The sequence below is a fragment of the Ctenocephalides felis genome, unplaced genomic scaffold (genome assembly GCF_003426905.1).
Source record: "Ctenocephalides felis isolate EL2017-DRISC unplaced genomic scaffold, ASM342690v1 CF-g0.4_SCAFFOLD_00845, whole genome shotgun sequence".
NCBI classification, from domain to species: Eukaryota; Metazoa; Arthropoda; class Insecta; order Siphonaptera; family Pulicidae; genus Ctenocephalides; species Ctenocephalides felis.
The window spans coordinates 66,644,467-66,665,420 of record NW_020536999.1 but is presented as its reverse complement, the minus strand read 5'-3'; the positions used below and the strand labels follow the sequence as shown (position 1 = coordinate 66,665,420).

At 28.8% G+C, this 20,954-nt stretch overlaps 1 protein-coding gene across 1 annotated transcript in view; it reads left to right on the top strand.

The window, feature by feature from the left end:
* LOC113373543 (Down syndrome cell adhesion molecule-like protein Dscam2) overlaps nt 1–20,954 on the top strand; it is a 273,188-nt gene that overhangs the window by 177,606 nt on the left and 74,628 nt on the right. Inside the window, exons 7-8 of the mRNA XM_026613836.1 lie at nt 17,368–17,700; nt 19,184–19,287. Coding sequence (XP_026469621.1) covers nt 17,368–17,700; nt 19,184–19,287 — 437 coding nt within the window. The remainder of the gene's footprint in view (nt 1–17,367; nt 17,701–19,183; nt 19,288–20,954) is intronic.

The window sequence follows — 20,954 nt, the reverse complement described above, 5'->3', positions numbered from 1 at the left end:
AAACTTATTCTTTAATGCTGAAGAAATAATTACAAATAAACCGTAAGGTGTCAATTTTTTAATAAATGGCTAAAAAAATAATGGAGAGTAAAATGCTTACTAAGTATAAAAACAATAAGTTGCATTATTATATTTTTCAATGGAACTATAACAACTTAAGGTAATTAATAAAATAAAAAAAAATAAAATAGTATCAATCAATCAATCTGACGAATTTTACATTATTTTTTGTTTAAAGAACTTTGGTTAGCTTTACCGAAGAAATCAAGAACAAACTCCAAATGATTTTTTGTTTATTATGTCTCAATAAAATTAGTTTTTTATTTTCTTTTTCTTTATCATCTAAATTAAGATATCAATTGAAAATGGAATTAGTTTTTTAGAATTTTACTTAAAATAACGTGATGGTAAGGATGGGGCACTCATAATAAATTATGTCACACTCTTATGTTATTTATCGATATTCCATATTAATAGACTTTTATACTTGTAGAAATATTTACAGTAAATTAGCGATTTCAAAATTAGTTTACATCCATTTAATTAATAAAGCCAACGTCGAACAAAGTATTTAAAAGTATTACAATAAGCGTCTAACTGTTTAATTTGAGACTTGATCATCTTGATTTCTCAGATTTCTTCAAAGTACATCAACTAAAAATTTTGTTCTAATATCAGAATTCTATTTTAAATTTTTTAATTAGCTTTTAACATATATTTAATCAGATTTTTGAAGTTCAAATATATTACATAATTTATAGATGCCTTTCAATTCTTGATCACGATCTATATTTTGTTGAGACATAACAAGCTTTTTAAACGCTAATGATAGTAACTATTTTTTAGTAATCCAAATTAAATTTATGTTAGAAACTAATTCTTTTTTTGACATTTTTAGATGGTAAATATTTAGTATTGCCATCTGGAGAACTGCACATAAGAGATGTTGGTCCTGAGGATGGTTACAAAACGTACCAATGTAGAACTAAACACAGACTTACTGGTGAGACAAGATTAAGTGCAACCAAAGGAAGGCTGGTCATCACTGGTAAGTGGGCTAAATGTCCCAAAGGCATGGTTTAAAAAAATACTCAGTTTTTATTTGAAACTATTTAAACTATTGTGATATGACTACATTTTGACGATTTAGGAATGAAGTGTTTCGAAAATAGTCAATAAACTTGCAAAAAAAAACTTGTAGCATTTTCTAAGGATTGACCAACTGAATTATAATTTTTTTTTTATTATATGTATACCTGTATTTTTTTGTCGTAATTTTCACTGTCACATTGTTAGATTTTCTATGCTAGTTAACCATTTTTTATGTCTTTTAACTTTTCTAAAAATTTATGATTTGAAGTGTTGAAAACTGTTATTTTAACGAATGTCTGTAGATAATAGAGTTAAAGGTCTCAAGAAAATTTAAAATACTATGGCCCTATAGAAAAGTGGTTTAAATATGAATAAAAATAAGTTAGAAATAATGGGCTATGTTAGAAATAATGGAGAAATTTCAAAATTCTGAAGTTACAATTCTAATTATGGTCAAATTTCAATTCTTATTGATTCAGGCGATTATTTGCTCACACAGGAAAGTTTTTGTTACTTCCCTTACTACAAATGCCACTACACCTAGTCGAATGGTCATCTTGTTCAATTTTCTTTTTAAAAAATAGTTAAAAAGTCGTGATCATGGAACCCATTTGTTGTTATTGTTTTTTTTTACATGATACTTGATTTTTACCTGATTTTTGGTTCCCCAATTCACTTTGCGTTGCTCCAATTTGCTTTCTAATTTTTGGAAAAGATTTGGCTGAACTACCTAAAGTCAGATATGGGTGAAATGAAATAAGGCAACAACTTAATATTTTTTAAATGTTTGCAAGTTTTGGAAATATTAAATCACAATAGTTTAAGTAGAAACAAAAGTACTAAACGAGTTTGGCTTAATGATACTTACAAATAACTAGTGTATACTTAGATTAAGTTTTTAACTTAATTTAAGTATTCTGGTTGAACCTGCAAAATTTTTGAATAAAATAAATTTAATTTAATAAATGGTTATTTATTCATTTGCAAATATAATTTTTAGGTAGTTTAATAAATATAGAATAACCATTCTTTATTACAGTAAAATGTTTTAATAAAATATTTTTTTTATCATAAACATGTAGTGTCACATTAAATTTTTTTTGAGAATTATTTATCAAATTTTGCAGGTATTAATTTTAACATTATCTACTTTAAAAACAGTGTTAAATGAGTTTAAAATTTGATCTGGAATCATTATTATACAATTACGAAAAAAATTAAATCAACTTCGTGGTTTTATATTGCTTCATAATTATAACTTACTCAATTACAAAAATTAATGGCTTTATTACATACAAAAACAAGCGACCTAGTGCACATAATAAAAAGTTGACTACATTTCAATTCATCATACTTCAAGTTAAAAACAATTTGCATTTATTAATATTTAAAACATATGTATTATGCTTTAAAATTGAGACGCAAAACGACCTTATATAGAGTAAATCATGTCGATGTCAAGGTTTTGATATACTCATTGTTTATTAAATGGATTAATTATTAATGCCGATAAGTTTACAAATGCAATTGTTTAAGAATAATTATATGGATTACTAATGAAAACTTTCACAGCTAGGCTGTTTTTCTTTCGTTCTGATAATATTGGTTTAAGACATAACACATTTTAATAAATTATCTGGAAGTTCCAGTTGTTTCATATTTTACCTAATGGGCAAATTGATAATGTGACTGTTATCATAATAATATGAAATAACAGTCTAAGATATTTCATTTTCAACAATTGTTTGCTTAGGTTTTCACTCTAATATTGTAATAGAATTTAATGAATGAACGATAATTTACCATTAAATATATTTCACTAGAATTATTTAGTATATCGTTTTTCATACTAGTATCATTCAGACGTATTTTTTACTTGTATCATCAATAATATTACTTAATATTTCATCATTTAGTATTCAAATTTTATCCAGAGAGTTTTATTATTCGTTAGAAAAAAAGGACAAATAAAATTAATATTATCATAATATACCATTTAACACTGTTTATTACTTTATACAATGAACATACAAAAGAAATAATTGCGTTGTATAAAATATGGTAGATTATTTCGTTAATTACAATTTTGTATTTAGTCATATGTTTAAATGTTGACAAAATTTTAGTTTTTATATTACAGTTACATTTTTACAGATTGTTTCAAATTAGTTTTTTATTTAAACATATGACTAATTTTTTTGGGCAATAAAATATCTGTTTGTTTTTTACTAGTAGTATTTTACAAATAAATCACAAATAAAATTATTTATATATATGATATAACTTTCATATTTTTATTGCTACTATCACACAAATAGTATATCATATGAATATACTTTTTAAATATGTTCAAATATATAATAATATTTAAAATTATTCGTTTGGTAATGAATTTTTTGTTATGTTTACTTATTTTAAACACCAAATATAAAGATTAAAGTCAATATAAAAGATTATCATGTTAATCTACAATTAGTATAATTAAAATATGTATTTTAAATTTATTTATTATAAATGGAATCGTATTAAGAGTAATACTATAAAAGAAGACAAAAATTATGAATGATGTAGGAAAAAATCTTATTTATTTGGTGCAATATATCAAAGGCATTTAAAATCAGAACACTACATTCAATTATGTTTCTTATAAATTTCTTAAATAAATTTTGCAAGTATTTAATGTATACGATATATCACACTATTGTACAATAATGCATTTATATTTTTTTCATTTAATCAATATATTATATTCAATCAATCAATCAATATATTTTTTCATTTAATCAATATATTTTCATTTAATCAATATTTTCTGAAATTTCATTTCATTTTCATTAATATAATTTCAATTAATTAATATTCTGATAAAAGTACTTACTACTAAAAATCTCAAGCATATACAAAACTAAAGTCTTCTCTATTGCATATCAGAATCTTTCATCTTAGTTTCCTAGCACAAGTCTAAAATTCTTTTAATGTCGAATATCATATCTCACATAAAAATTAAATGAAAGTAAATATGTAAATTTTTAAAGACAGAATAATATTAAAATATTATAGTTATTTTAGTAAATGTAATATGATTTTTAATAATATTGTATAAAATTTTTCGAAAGGGCAGTTTGAAAATTGTCATTTTGATTTGTTATGATCATGAAAATGAATGATGTATTTAAACATGTTAATTAAAGTTTTAATTGAAAAGAAAATATTATTATATAATTTGAACATGTTAGAAAATATTTGTAGATTAGTCATATAACATCAAATGCTTATATCGCACGCTTATTGTACTTGTTTTGTAATGTTTTACCACAGTTCACTGTTTTCTCATTATCATCAAAACACTTCTTTTATGACGAATCATCATATGGAAATAATAATTGATAGAGATAATTATTGTAGAAAAATCATGTTGTAACTATGTCTAATTAATTCGTGTTACTAATTGGGAACTTGCATCAAAATTCAAGAAATTATTTCAATTAAATTATATTTATCTTGATAAAAGCTTAAAATAATATTTATTATTCTTGATAGGTATAAATAAGTAGCTTTAGGAAGTCGTCAAATGGGCTAAAAGAGATAAAAGTCATAAACTTTAATAACTTGCTCGAATACTCTTTTCGAAATAGAGGCTGATAAAGACAAAGACGCAAAGACTCCATAAAGTTCTATTTTTTATTTGCTATTATTTTGGAGTATTTTTAAATTAATTATTTACAAAGATTATTTCAACAGTATATCGTAACATTAAGGTATTTCAGAATTAGGACAAGATCTGAATTAAGGATAAAAGGGATAGTTATAATACTTCAAATGTCTTCATATACTTACCAACTTAGCACGAATGACTGCCATTTCAAATATAAATACATCATAAAAATAAAGACAAGTTTTTCATGCAAGTTCTCCATTTAATAGTAATTCTAATGAGTATTTAATCAAATGATTATATTTTGAACTGTACTAAAACATTACTATTAGAATATAAGTGTATGTTTTTTTTTAAACAAATATATTCTGATGACTACAAAAACCTAAGATCAGAAAATGTTTGTTCGCCACTGCCTGAATGTTGGGATAGGGTACCCGGCCGGCACTAAAGCGCGAATTAGTTTTTTTCTAATTATTTTCAATTTTAAAATAAATAAACTTTATTTTAAAATAAACAAGATTTTTAAAATAAATCATATTGATTTTTCCCATAATTTCAATTATGTTTCATTGATTGTTTATTATATTGTTGAATGGCATCTTTCGTTTGATACTATATCATATGGAGGTAACTTTATATGAGATTAAAATGTTGTACATTACCCTGTTTGAATAAATAAAATCTATTTTTAAATACATACATCCAAAAAGTACTGAGTATAACCAGTATAATACACCGTTATAATTACCAAAATTATTGAACAATAAGTTCCTTAAGACATCTATTCTTTCACATTATCGTTCGGATTTTTTTCGTGTAATTTCTTCGATTCTTATATTTTCTCTCAGCTATCATTTTGTGGCAGTCTACTCAAATTTAGTGCGACTGATTTTTTGTCAATACCCAATATAAAAATAGAAATATAATTAGAATGTCAGTATCTGTACTATATTTTACCCAGAACCTGTTGCAAGTGTGTCACCACGTTTGACTGCTGGTGACACTACCAGAACGGCATCTGTTGGTAAAAGTTTTGGAACCACTTTGCAATGTCCAGCACAAGCTTTTCCCGTGCCTAAATTTAGGTGAGATATAGGGATTTGCTTGATGAGTTAGTTGCTTTTAGCTTTTGTATATTTTGCTGGTCTTCTAATATTTTACATTACATAAATCATTTCTATAGTTTTATATTTTGAAAGCCTAGAACTTATCTCTACTTTTGGCTTGGCGTTATTAAATTTTTCGGGAGATTTGTTAATTTTGATATCTTTTTGAAAATAGAGCCTGTTGCCAGTGTGAAACCAAAATTTCCAAGTCTGGACAAAAGTCGAACGTTTGAATCCAAACAGTTTTTAAGTGTGACGTTGCTATGTCAGGCACAGGCTTTTCCTGTTCCAGCTTTCAGGTGAAATACGTATATTTATAATAAATCTGTATGATATAGTTTATGTCTACAATCTTTAAGATTTTCGTACAGTTTTATATTCAATTTATAATATTTTGGCATTTATGTAGAGCCAGTCGCAAGCGTTAAGCCGAAATTTTCTTCGAGCGATACAGGTAGATCATTCACTAGCAAAAGCTCCAAAAACTTTGCTTTTAGGTATGTTTATACAAAGAAATAACAAATAATTTGAATAAAAGCACTAGAGTTATATGACCTTTAGAAAATCGTATTAGCATAGATTATTTCTGATCGTACCATCAAAGTCTCCTAATTTTCTTGAGGCAGTGGCATATATAAGACAAAACAAAATTTTGACTTGGACTCAGATAAATATTTTTGAATCGTCCCTAGAACCTGTCGCAAGTGTTATGCCGAAATTTTCGTCTAGTGAAACTACAAAAGGATTTACCTCGAAAAGCAATCAAAGTGTCACCCTGTTATGCCCTGCTCAAGCTTTCCCAGTACCCTTATTTCGGTAGGATATGTTTCAAAATAAAAAATACCATAAATAATCTTCACAACCTTATTCCAACATTTTTGGGTTTAGTTTAGTATAGTATTTATTAGGGCGGGTCGATTTGTATGGGTAAAAAAGTCGCATAGGCACATATGATTTTCGTATACTAGGGACCAAAATAAGATACTTTGCCGAAGAAACCATATCTCTGAAATGAATTTTGATGTCCCGTGCATTCACCCAAAGATTGGGTCAAATTTTGAAAAATCCTGTTTTGACTCATTTAGAGCGCCCCAATAGTGTCCAAATGTATGACCGACTTTAACTTTAACTTTGGAAGGCCGATCTACTCATGCCCTTGCGACCTCCCTTTAAAGGTCACCAATACAAAAGTTGCATTATTTGTTTGTTGAGTAAAATATCAAAAACGATGATTTTTTGCAATTTTTGCATGGAAGACCTCTAAGGGGAGGTCCCAGGGGGTAAACCATAGACATGGGTGGATCGGTCTTCCAAAGATAGTTGGGGTTTGTCATACATTTGGACGCGATTGGAGAACTCTAAATGTGTTGAAACGGAATTTTTCAAAACTCAACCCCTATCTTTGGGTCAATGCACGGGACATCAGAATTCATTTTAGAGATATGGTTTCTTCAACAAAATATCTTATTTTGATCCCTAGTATCCGAAAATCATGCGTACTTAAGCGACTTTTAAATCGACCCGCCCTAGTATTTATATAAAGAAATATGCCAATTTCGTAACTTTAAATAATTACCAGAACCAGTCGGAAGCGTTATGCCGAAATTTTCTTCAAGTGACACAACAAGAGGTTTTACAACAAAAAGTGAAATGAGTGTTACGTTGCTATGCCCAGCTCAAGCTTTTCCAGTTCCTTTCTTTCGGTATGATTTTTTTCGTAGAACCTAATCTTAATTCCAACATTCTGGTTTTGCCAAAACTATTATATTTGAATCTTAGATTTATTTTGATTAATGTATAGAACCAGTTGGAGTGCGTGCTCCCAAATTTTCAACTGACAATCGCGTGAATTCGTTCCTGAGAAATTCGAAAACGAGCTTTGCATTACTATGTCAGGCCCAGGGATTCCCGGTCCCAAGTGCGAGGTAGATTAATCCGAAATTTAATAGAATTATAAAAACTACTTTTAATGAATTGTTGCTTGAATTTCCTTCATGACTATTGCTATTGTTATAAATATATAGAGCCAGTTGGTGTGAAGAAACCGACTTTATCTAGTGATGCGACTAGTATATCCTATACGCGTCATGTAGGACACGGGTTTGGGCTACTGTGTCAGGCTCAGGCTTTTCCTGTACCTAGATTCAGGTACTCTTTAGTAACTAAATTGGCTTTTATATACAATGTCCGTAGCTTTTGTACAAACTGCTATTTTTGGTCTTCTTTTGTTTGGCTCTGTGGTCGTACCAGTTATCTTAAAAATGTAATAAACAAAATGAAGAAAATATTTTAAAAAACGATTTGATCAATTCAATATACCATACCAAATACAGTACGTTGGAGCTACGATTTGCATTTTTTGCGTCAATTTTTCTATGATTATTGAATATTATAGCGCTTTATTGCTGGCCATATTTCATTCATATAGTTGGCAAAATTCATTCAGTAACTAAAATATAATAAATATATTAATTAATAATTACGCAGAGCCTGTTGGTAGCAAAGCACCTACATTTTCAACAGACGTAAAAAGATCTTGGATAGAGCGGCAAGCAGGCCATAGCTTTGCTGTATTATGCCCTGCCCAAAGCTTTCCTGTTCCTTCATTCAGGTGCTCTATTTTTTTGCTATAAATAAAAATATATATGCCAATTTCATAATGCTTTAAATCTAAAATCCAATTCACATTAATTTAGTGTCGGTTCTGGTGTACAGTTAACGAATTAAAATTTTAATTATATGTTTAATTTTTTTTCCTGGCGCGATTTAGAGCCCGTAGGCGCAAAAGCTCCAACTTTTTCATCTGATTCCAAGGGCAGTATTTTTGTGCGCTCGGTAGGACATTCTTTTGCCTTACTTTGTCAAGCTCAAGCGTTTCCCGTGCCTAGCATAAGGTAATAAAATTGATGAAAATATTTTTTATTATATTTATCTTTATTATACACAAACCTTCGACCACAATACTTTACAACATTTATTTGTACTAACCTAAGTATGAGTCCTAAGATGCAGGAGATAGCCACGTTTTTATAATAGACTCAAAAAGAAGATTTAGAAAAATCTACATGATTAATTTGCACGTAAACATTGTTCAAATTTATTACATTTATCCCAACCTTTAAGCATGGAAAATCCGATTCAAAATTGAAAATTCAGTGTAGTTACATTATTATTCAATAAATTACTATAGAGCCTGTTGGTGCCAAAGCTCCCACGTTTTCTTCGGACTTTCAAAGCTTTACAATCAAACGCGCCGTCGGTCAAAGTTTTGGAATGCTATGCCAAGCTCAAGCATTTCCAGTACCTATATTCAGGTGAATTATAGCACATCTCATATTCAAAAATATAAATGATAAGTAGATATTTAAGAAAAAACCCTGATTAACACTAAAGCTTCATGTATGCCTCATGTATAAAATTCATGTATGCCTCTGCCAACCGCGCGCGGTCATATTGACCTAAAATTAAAACATTAACAATTAATAATTAAATTTATTATTTAATTAAGATAATGATTGATTTCTTGTTTAATGTATTTTGTATAAAAATCATGAAGTTTTTCTAAATTTATTTTAATATAATTCCTAAAAGAAATTATAAGAAAATAAACAACTAAAATTAATTATTCATAAAGAATGCCATATGAATTCCTAATATATTTTATTCGGCTTACTCACTTTGTTTATTAATTTTTTCAGTCTAAAATGTACATTTGACACTAATATATTTGTTTTTTCGCTACTTTCGCAAAATTTTATTTGACTAGTTTTTCGACCAAACAAAGCCAAACTTATGGGCAGTGCTGATGAAAACTTTCTTGAGATTTTGAATATGAATCGTTGAGTAAAAAAAATGAAATAAAACAAAAATTCACGCCTAAAAATGCCTTTACTCGTCGTCTTTATATGAACAATTTACGCATTTATCCAGCTAGGATCAAAATGTTGAAATATTTCTAAAGTTGCCACCTACAAATTTTCGACTTCTAGTTACACTTCTAAGCCATTTGGTATGCCATATTTTCACTAAACAATGTATTAATATAAAATATTATTATTATTTAACACGAGCATTTTTATACACTGTGAGAGTTATGAAATTTGATTTATACATTTTTTTCAAAATTTGTGAAGGAATTTATCAGTTTTAAAGCAATAATTTGAAGAATTGAACAATCTCTCCTCTTGGCATTTCCCAAATAGAGAAACCCATCAATCATATATTTACGATTGACTTCACATACCATCCAGAACTTTATTCTAAATTTGTATGGTCCATGCTGTGTATTTTATATAACTATGCATATATTTCGATCGAAACAAATCCCTAAATTGCATTATTTTCCATCGGTCAAATTGACCCACCGCGGTAGTTAGGCCTTATAATCATTTTTTTTAGGAAAATAGTTAAAATCAAAGAGTGAAAAAAATATTATTAGTATATTATAAGAATTGTGATATAGTTTAAGAATGGTATTTCAACGTTTAAAAATGTCTAAGTTATATGTAAAGTTTGAAAAGGTCAATTTGAGCGGCCTTGGTAGGTTTATTGTTAAATATCCCAGCATTCGGCGTATATCCAAATAGATTGTCAATTAGATTTTAAAACTTTGAGAATTATTTGTTAGAGCCTGTAGGCGCAAAAGCTCCAACGTTTTCGTCTGATTCTTCAAGCTTTACGTACAAGAGAGGCATAGGGCAAAGTTTTGGCATCTTGTGCCAGGCCCAAGCATTTCCCGTACCAGCATTCAGGTATAGATTAAAAAAATAACTTTATTTTTTGGGGTCTCACTAGTTTAATCAGCAATACTTTAAAAGCTTGAAATAAATGTATTTTATTATTCATTTTAATAGCACCGGTCGGTGTGAAAGCTCCGAGCTTATCATCAGATTCGCATATATTTTCATACACACGGCATATTAATCAAAGCTTTGGACTCTTGTGCCAAGCTCAGGCCTACCCTGTGCCAACATTCAGGTAAACATAAGTGAATTAAGAATCATTTGCAATTAAAATTATTTTAATATTTAATTGTAATATCATAAAATCGATGTAAAGGTATATTATTTTTTATATCTGCGTTTTTTCTATAATTTTTAAACAGAACCTGTAGGGTCGAAACCACCTACATTTTCCACTGAAGCCATGAGTAGCACATTTAGAAAATCGTCCGGTCAAAGTTTCGGTTTACTTTGCCAAGCACAGGCGTTTCCCGTTCCTTTATTCAGGTAGATCGGCAAATATTTCAGTAGTCTTTAAAAATTTGCACACATGCTATAATTATAATTATAATTTTTTTCTTATTGCGTTATGTTTTTCGGAAACGCATAGAACCAGTCGGATCAAAAGCACCAACATTTTCTACAGAAGCTAAAAGCAGCACATTTCAAAAATCTTTGGGTCAAAGTTTTGGCTTACTTTGCCAGGCCCAAGCGTATCCCGTCCCAATATTCAGGTAGATCTGTAAGCGGATATAATGGCATTTAGCAAAATAATATTTTTGTTTATTATGATTTGCATAATGCTTTCACATTTTATGATTTCTTAGCTCCGGTTGGCGCAAAAGCTCCTACTTTTCCATCTGATTCTAAAAGTAGCACTTTCGTCAGACATATTGGCCAAAGTTTTGGTTTATTGTGTCAGGCTCAAGCGTTTCCTGTACCAAATTACAGGTACTTAAAAAAGGATTTACTTTTACTAATTTAAAAATTGTTTCGGTTTTTTGGTACATCTTCCCAACGGCAGTGTCAAAAAAATAACGCTTAATATAATGCTTTAAATATATTTTAAATTAAGAACCCGTTGGACCACGACCGCCTAAATTTGCCTCTGATGATAAATTATCTTCGTTTGTTCGACATTCTGGACAAGATTTAGAATTGCCTTGCCAAGCTCAAGGTTTTCCAGTACCGAAATCTAGGTGATTCTTTTTCGATTTTGAGATTTACTAGACTGATTTTTTTTTTAAATTTTATTGTTCCATTTTGGTTATTTTTTTCTGTTTGTCCTTTACGTTTCTGTAAAATAAGCCTGAATTCTGGTCCCTGACAAATTTTCTTCTACATTCTAAGTATTATTGAAATTGATTGCCATATTTTTATCAAAATAAATATATAATTATTTGATATTAGAAAATGCTCCTATATAAGTGATATATTTTTGAATCACTTTTGTTTGTCAATTGAGACAATTAAATACCACAAATTTTAAATAAACTTTTTTCAATTAGGAGTCTAAGATATGTTTTTGTCCTAACCTAAACCATTGATGGTGTGATTATAACCGGTGACAAAAAAACAAAGACAAAAATTTGTGAAATCCTGGACGCTTTGATTATTTTTTCCTATAATGAATTTTATATTGGTTGTTGGCTGAATTGGATTACGTCAATGATATTATTATCGAATTATAACATAAACATCAAAATATAAGGCAAAATAGTCCTTGATATCTTGAAGTTCTTTTACGTTCGGGCACTGGTATTGAAATCAATTATATATAATAATTTAAATAAAGCAGTTAGTTTGAATCTATATTTTATTGCTAATAGCTCCAGTTAGTGGAACTGCACCGAAAGTATCATCATCCTTCAAATACAATGTACTAGAAGTGCGGGTAGAAAATTCTGTGGCACTATTTTGCCAAGCCCAAGCTCATCCTTTGCCCAGTTTTAGGTAATGTTCAAAATATTCAGTTCCATTATATACACATTATTTCAAACATTGCTTTGGAACCTATTTGGGTCTAAGTTTTTGCATTTTATTCGGACTTTTAAAACTTTACAACCAAACGCTGAGTCTATCAAAGTTTTGGCATACTATGCCAATTTTATTAAATTCTAGTTATTTTATGAATTTTTCTGATTCGACATATTATATCCACGTACATAAGGGCAGTGGCTTTAACTAGCATTTATAAGCTGTATTTATAAAGGCTATATATATTCTTAGAACCCACAAATAATATCGGTCCGAGAATAGTTGGCGAAAGATCTTTGGGAAAACTTATATTGGGTCGTGTTGAACAACCCGTCTATCTAATGTGCCAAGTCGTTGGTTATCCAGTACCATTCTTCAAGTAAGATTTAATTTATTACTATATAAAGGGTTTGTTATACAGGATTCTGAGTATTACGGATATAAATTATAGGATATAATTTTTTTCACAAACAATAAAGTAGATAAATAATGTGGCCTTGTAGTATGACCTGAGCTCGACTGCCAACTTGCAACATCATATGCAACAAGTATTATTCAAAAGCTTCATGATGGGTTTGGTCGTGTTTCCATGCAGAATTGGCCCCACCCTGGAATTTAAATGATTTTCAAAAAAATCCCCATTTTTCAACTCCCCAGCACATTATTTGACCCAGATATAATTGAAAATATGCGAAAGTCACTTTTTTCTGAGTCACTTTTTATCACAACTATAAAAGATAACGATAAACAAATAACACAATTTCATTCCCATCGATGTGGATTATATTATTAATAACAAATATTGTTAAATAATTATTTGTTAGTCTATGAAAAAGTAAAAACTTTTTCCGTTTAACTAGTAGGATTTTCGGGTACACGGTTAAAAGTAAAAATCTATGTTTTCAGACAATTTCGTTGACTCACTTTCGTACTTGCAAAGCTCAAATATACTAAAATATCGTTCTGAGTTTTAAGATGCATCCAGGCATTGGCTTATTTTTCTTTGACTAAATAATAATTACTCATTCGCTTTGCCACTTGAAATACTTATAATGCATGACGGTTATAATTTCGATAAAATTTTTGATTCAGTTCACAAATATATACAACATATTTTTAATTATCATACAGCTCCAACAAATAACATCGCACCTAAATTGATGGGCGATAAGTTTGGTTGGAAGATTATCCTTGGTCGTGAAAACAGCCTAATTAGTATCATGTGTCAAGTCGTGGGATACCCTGTTCCAATATTTAAGTGAGTTTCTTGAACAAACTAATTTATTATATTTTAATTTATCGTTGCTTGTTGCGAATTAAAATATGTAGCAGAGCCTTTATTGCGTTAATGATTTTTTTCTTACTGAAAAGACGTTATTATTAATTTTGGCTCTGTATTTTCAGAGCCAACTAATAACTTAGCACCAAAACTAGTAGGCGAACGAACTCCGTGGAAAATTCTTACTGGAAAACTCGGTTCAACACTGTTTGTCTTGTGTCAGGTTGTCGGATTTCCTGTACCTAGATTTCAGTAAGTTTTTCAGCGATATTTTAATAAAAAGTATAAAAAATTAAAAAATTAAAAAATTAAAATGCACTATTCCGCTTTTTTCGTTTGTGCCGATCGCCCTGTAAGCTCAACATAAAGGCAATTATCTTTAGAATTAATTATGATTTTTTTTTAAATTTTGTTAGAACCAACTAGCAATATAAAGCCAAAAGTACCCGGAAAAAAGTACGAGGGCGGCGAAATCGTATTTTCGCATTCTGGAAAATCAGTATTTCTAACTTGCCCCGTTGTAGGATTTCCAGTACCGTTTTTCAAGTGAGTTATATAATTCGATAATCATAATTTTGCAATGTGTTTCCAGTAGTAAAATGTAAAATTATCACTAATATAGTTCTACTTATAGTTACAATTTATTAAAAATCTTAAGAAAATGAAACAATCACAAGTAAACTTCAAACCCTATTCCACCGAAAGGCATTGGCGTTACATATAACAGGTTTATTAAGTAACTGAAATTCCTTATATTTTGCAAATTTCAAAAATATTACAGAACCCACAAGTAATTTACCTCCGAAACCAATAAATGACAAAATTGGATTTAATAAAATACGGAATGGTGTCGGAGAAAATGTTGCTTTGGTTTGCCAAGTTGTTGGCTTTCCTGTACCTTACTTTAAGTAAGTCTAAAAATATTTAGTAAACACTAATTTAAAATGCGGTTTAAAAATTCTAATATGAATAAAAAGACAATCTTTTTATTGAATATTTAACATAGATCAAAGTATATCTTGCGTAAAATATACTTGTGTTAGAATCAGCAAATTTTTATTTTAATTATGCGCATTAATGATTTTGTACACATAATACAAATAGTATATTTTATGTATTTTCATATTAATTAGTTATGAAATTCTCAAGCAAGCGTTTTTATTTTACTTAATATCATTTTACATCTATTGAATAATATCTATCGATGAATAGGTTTTTGAGTTACATGTGTTTTGCACTCGCTCAAATCTTACGCAATAATCAATTATATTAATAGGAAACGAATATATTGAATTCAGAATTTTATCGTCGATATGATCATATAATTGAAAAAGAGGCTCAGATAAATATATATTACATTTATTTAACACAATAATGTACTCGATTATAAATGTACAAATGTTTTCAAGTAACAAGTTTTTTCTTTCCCGCTTTTTGGATAATATACATATGTTCTATTATACTTGTTCAATTTATATTAAATCCTAACTCATTAAGCAATTTTTTTTAATCAATTCTAAAACTTGTCTTACGTCTTCAGCAGACAATGCTTCAACCGAATCAAAAATTTCACTAATTCACTATTTTTTTACAATATTTTTGTAAATAGATCAATCTAAAAATGTAATAATTTATTTTTTGTTATTGCCTATTAATTATAATTATCAAACTCATAACAAGTTTTGATATTGAATTGAATATACTAGGACCACCAAATAATAATATATCAATGAAAAATTGAGTTTCATGTTACATCAAAATATATACTATCGTAGAAAGTACTAAAATAAGTAAATTTGGCGGAATTATTCTCTTATTATTGTTATATCTGATAAATAACATATTATTACGAATATTATACTTATGATTTTTTTGAATTTATTTTTATAATTGTGCTAATAAATTAATCTCCAATCATTTATTTTATTTATGGTATATTTACTACATTTTTCACTGAAGTTTGTCGTTGTGAAGCATTGTGTCAAAAATCAGGCTGTGGCGATGAAAATTAATTCCTTTGATTTACACTCGAATAATTAATTGGATAAACTTTTCCAGAACCAACGAGCAATATTGCTCCCAAAGCTTTGAATGACAAATTCGGTTTCAACAAAGTGTCTAACCGATTTGGCACCCCGGTTGCTTTAGCTTGCCAAGTAATTGGCTTTCCAGTGCCATATTTTAAGTAAGTCGTTACTAGAGAAGCAAATCTTAATTAAATCGTGTATTATGATCATTGGGACACCCTTATTTACCTTGGTATCGGGCAGTGGCGATATCATTAAATTCTAACATATTTGTAAATGGAAAATATTTAACATTTGTAGCTCCAACAAGTAACATTGCTCCAAAAGTACCTGGTCAAAAGTATGACGGAGGAAAAATTGTCACGACCAAACAAAATTCCAATGTTTATTTATTATGTGAAGTAGTCGGTCATCCCGTGCCTTATTTTAAGTAAGATTTCCCTAAATACCCAAAATATATTCAAAATTAATAATTGAGAATTAATCCCTATTATAAGGTAGTATATTCAGATTGATATAGGGTTTACATTACGTGTTCATAACGAATGTTGATATAATATAATTATATGTTGGGTATAACGTAAGTATATTTATTAGTTTTATTAATTGGTGAAAAATATAATTTCTTAAAATATTTTTATAAAGAAATTCGAAATTTTCGGAGTTGTCTTAACTTTCAATTTTTTTTTCATTTATTGATTTGATTTCAGTTATTTGTTCAGGTGAAGATGCACGGAGTTAGAAGTAATTTTAATTGCGTTTTATGGAATTTTTTAATATATATGTATATATATATATATATATATATATATATATTTAAAATTACCTTTGAGTGCAGTGTGTTTTAAATAACCTGTAAAAATATTGATCCTTAAATTTTTTTAATCGCGGTATTATGAGTCGTCTTTTAGTTAGTATCTCAATTATTTGTATCAAAATGAGTTGGCTTTTGTGACGGTGCTTAATTTTTGTGAGCCTGTATTTGCATTAGAATTTTGATCATGCGATTCCCAAACTTCATGAAGTTGACATATAATACCTTAAAATATTACTAAATAATTTTTAATTTTATAAAACTGTCATCACTATTTTTTAGAAACGATCTGTCAAAACTGAAGGAGTTGGTAATCTTTAATGCATGTTAAATTTGGGATAAAATAACTAGCTGTGAGCGCTTTTTTTGTTTTATTGATCATTCCGTGCATCTCGCTATAAATTATTTTCACCGCATTTTTATTTGGCTATATATATTTAAAATTCACACACGATTGACAAATTTCTTACAGAAAGTGTTTTTTACTGAATTAACTTTGAATGTAAGCATCAGTTTCAAAATTTTTATAAAAAGATAAATTGTGGATATAACTATATCATATAGAACCATTTTTTTAAATAATGTTATCAAATTTTCCATTCAAATATATTAACCAACCAATTTTTGTCAAATCGTGTGGGAAGATTACTAAAAAGTATAAAGTTGTAACTATTCTTCTCCATTCTTCTACAGGTGGTATAAATTCATCGAAGGAAGTACAAGAAAACAAGCAGTAGTTTTAGACGACAGGGTGAAACAAGTTTCTGGAACATTGATTATTAAAGAAGCAGTTGTGGAAGATAGTGGAAAATATTTATGTGTAGTCAATAATTCAGTTGGAGGCGAAAGTGTGGAAACAGTTCTAACAGTAACGGCACCACTAAAAGCCCATGTTGAACCAAGAAGTCAAACAATCGATTTTGGAAGACCAGCCGTGTTTACTTGCCATTTTACTGGAAATCCTGTAAGAACCGTCAGCTGGATGAAGGATGGAAAACCTATTGGACACAGTGAAGCAGTACTTAGGTAGTTTTCAAAATTTATATAATATAATAAAATAATGATTTTTGTTGATAAATGAATTACAGTATTAGATTAGATTATCACGTTTTTTGTCATCTACATATATATAAAAATAAGTCGGGTTTTCCTTCCTGACGATATAACTCCAGAACGCACGAACCGATTTCGGCAATTTTGCATTTGTTAGAAAGGTCTCGGGCTCCGCAAGGTTTATAGCTAACAAAATTAGTGGCATCGTGCCTTGATTTGCTGGAACTTCACGCACCGTAATTAAAAATTCGAGTAATGACATTAGTGAGAATAATCAGAATTATGCTTGGTTAAGTCAACGAGCAATTCTTGCCGCAAAGAATAATGATGTACACGCACTGAATTGCTGGCGATTTGGTGACATACCAATGATTCGGACTGGTCTTCCATTTGACTTCAAACGATTGCAATTTCCAGTGTGCCTTGCGTTTGCAATGACAATTAACAAGTCGCAAGGCGAATCGCTTAGAGTTTGCGAGATAAATTTTAAATTGGGCAGTTAAACGTTGCCTGTTCACGAGTTGGGAAACCATCCGCTTCGTTTCTGTTAACGTCAGACCAAAAAACAAAAAATGTGGTTTACCAAAGAGCACTTCAATGAAACGAATAATTTGCGGATTCACTTTCATTTACTTAGAGATGTTCAACTAAAAAAACACATGATTTTTGTAATTGAAATAAATTCATTAATGTCGTGTAATAAAATCAAATTTTTCTTTTCAAATATAAAACAAACAAAAAATTTCCTTATCTTTCTCACGAAACCATCTGGTGGCAAAACGAAGTTTGTCGGGTTTGCTAGTATTACATAAAAATTAATTTTTTACCTTTGCCTTAAGGTAAAAATGCCTTAGAATTTACTGTTTTGAAATTTTGACGCGTCCTATTATTCCTTACTTTATTAAATTTTTGTAATTAAACCAAACTAAGATTTTTATCTAGCATGTTTCTTCACTGATATCTTTTCACCAGCTTTTAAATTGTGAAAATAGGCTTAGGACTATTTGCAAAAAAGTGGAATTTTTTTTTAGACTATTTGCAAAAATGTGAATGAATTATTTTGCTCTTTTCTGCGAGTCCTTATTGAGATACATCAAAAAGTTATTCAATTATTTTATTATTAATAATTAATATTAATTTTACTGGTTAATGTAATCTCAATAAATCCAGTATCAATTCAAAAAATCTGTTTATGGTTGATAATTTAATTAGCAAAATTTATTATTTAAAAATAATCTGTTTAATAAAATAAACAAAACTAATGACTATGGCATTAAGAATCTCACTGCTTTATTATTTATAGCTAAATATAATTCTATAAATATTCTGTTTCTATCTAATTTTTGACATATATTTTCACGAAATTTTTTGTTAGCATTTATAATATGAAAAGTCCATAATAAATAAAATCAATAGTTTATGATTTTGCATTAAATTTATTATTTTTATTTTCAAGAATCGATTCGGTTAAAAAAGAAGATAAAGGCATGTACCAATGTTTCATTCGTAACGAACAAGAAAGTGCGCAAGGCAGTGCTGAGCTTAAACTTGGAGGAAGATGTAAGTGTTATTGCAATACTGTTTATGAAATCATGAAAATATTGGTACTATAAATAATTTATCTTCCTACAGTCGAACCACCTCAGATAAGACATTCTTTTCCGAAGAAACTATGCAACCTGGTCCATCAGTATTCCTTAAGTGTGCTGCGACTGGTAACCCTACACCTGATATTACATGGGAATTGCATGATAAACGAATTGTAAACAATGATAGGTAAAATTAGAAAAAAAATGTTAACAAAATATTTAATTAATAACAAATGTAAAAAGTGTTGCGAATTAAATGCACATGGTTTTACAGATATCAGATCGGACAATATGTTACCGTTAATGGCGATGTTGTATCTTTCTTAAATATTACTTCAATTCATACAAATGATGGAGGTCTTTACAAATGTGTGGCTACAAGCAAGGTATATATTCTTAATGCTCACTTTCTAATGGATTATGAAAATGCAATATGGAATAATTAATATTTAATAAAAAACAGGTTGGATCAGCATCTCATGCGGCCAAAATCAATGTTTATGGTGCACCTTATGTTCACGACATGGAGAAGAAAGCTATTGTTGCCGGAGAAATTCTGCAAGTGACTTGCCCAGTGGCTGGATATCCTATTGAATCAGTTTTTTGGGAAAGAGGTATGATATATGAAATCGAAATATGAAATATCATCCATAAAGTGAATGTATTTTTAACCAGTGAGACGAATTGCTGTCAAATAGAGTTTAGTAGCGGAGTTAAATTTTCTATTGATAAGAGTAATTACCAATTAGAGGTAAAATTAAAGTTCATAATATTGACAAAATTTCAACGAATAATTTCAAACACTATTCAAATTTTATTATCCATGTTCTGAAAAGTAGCGAATATTGATTTAACTACTTATTAACTGGGACAACATCATTATCTTCAAACCTACATAGAATTTATTTTCTAGTCTAAACGACTAGAAAATAGATTCAAATTAACATCTTAAAATATAGTATCGAAACATAATCTGTGCTAGTTAAAATATTATATTTCCTGCATAGAGAATGTTGATGTATTTCATTAGCTATATTCGTAAAGTGATGTAAGTCTTCTCTTGTTTCAAGAAAATTTAAGGTTAGAATATCAGTTAATTGAAAAATCTAGGCAATGTGCAATTGTAACGTTTTTACTGTTTTATCGATATTTAAATTGAAGAAAAAAACTATTTGCTTTGGGTCAATTAGACTATACAAATGTAATTTATAAGCTGAAATGAATTATTTAATTTTTATAGAGTTATTTAATTTTCCGACTGATTTTAGTTGTATATAACATGGGGGTTTTTATGAAATATAAAGTACTGGTACTTACCTAGTTCCAATGAGATTATTTTTTTTAAAAAAAGTGCACCTAAAAGTGGATTATTCAGTAAAACTTTTTTGTTTTTAGATGGAAGACAGCTTCCTATTAACAGAAAACAAAAGGTATTTGCCAATGGAACATTAATAATCGAAAATGTGGAAAGGAATTCCGATCAGGCAGTCTACACATGTGTTGCAAGGAATGCTCAAGGATACACAGCCCGAGGAACTTTGGATGTTCAAGTTATGGGTAAGTTCAAAGTCCAAATATTTTGATTAAATTCGGTGATATACAGCAAATTTTTAAAACAAAATATGAAAGAAACAATTA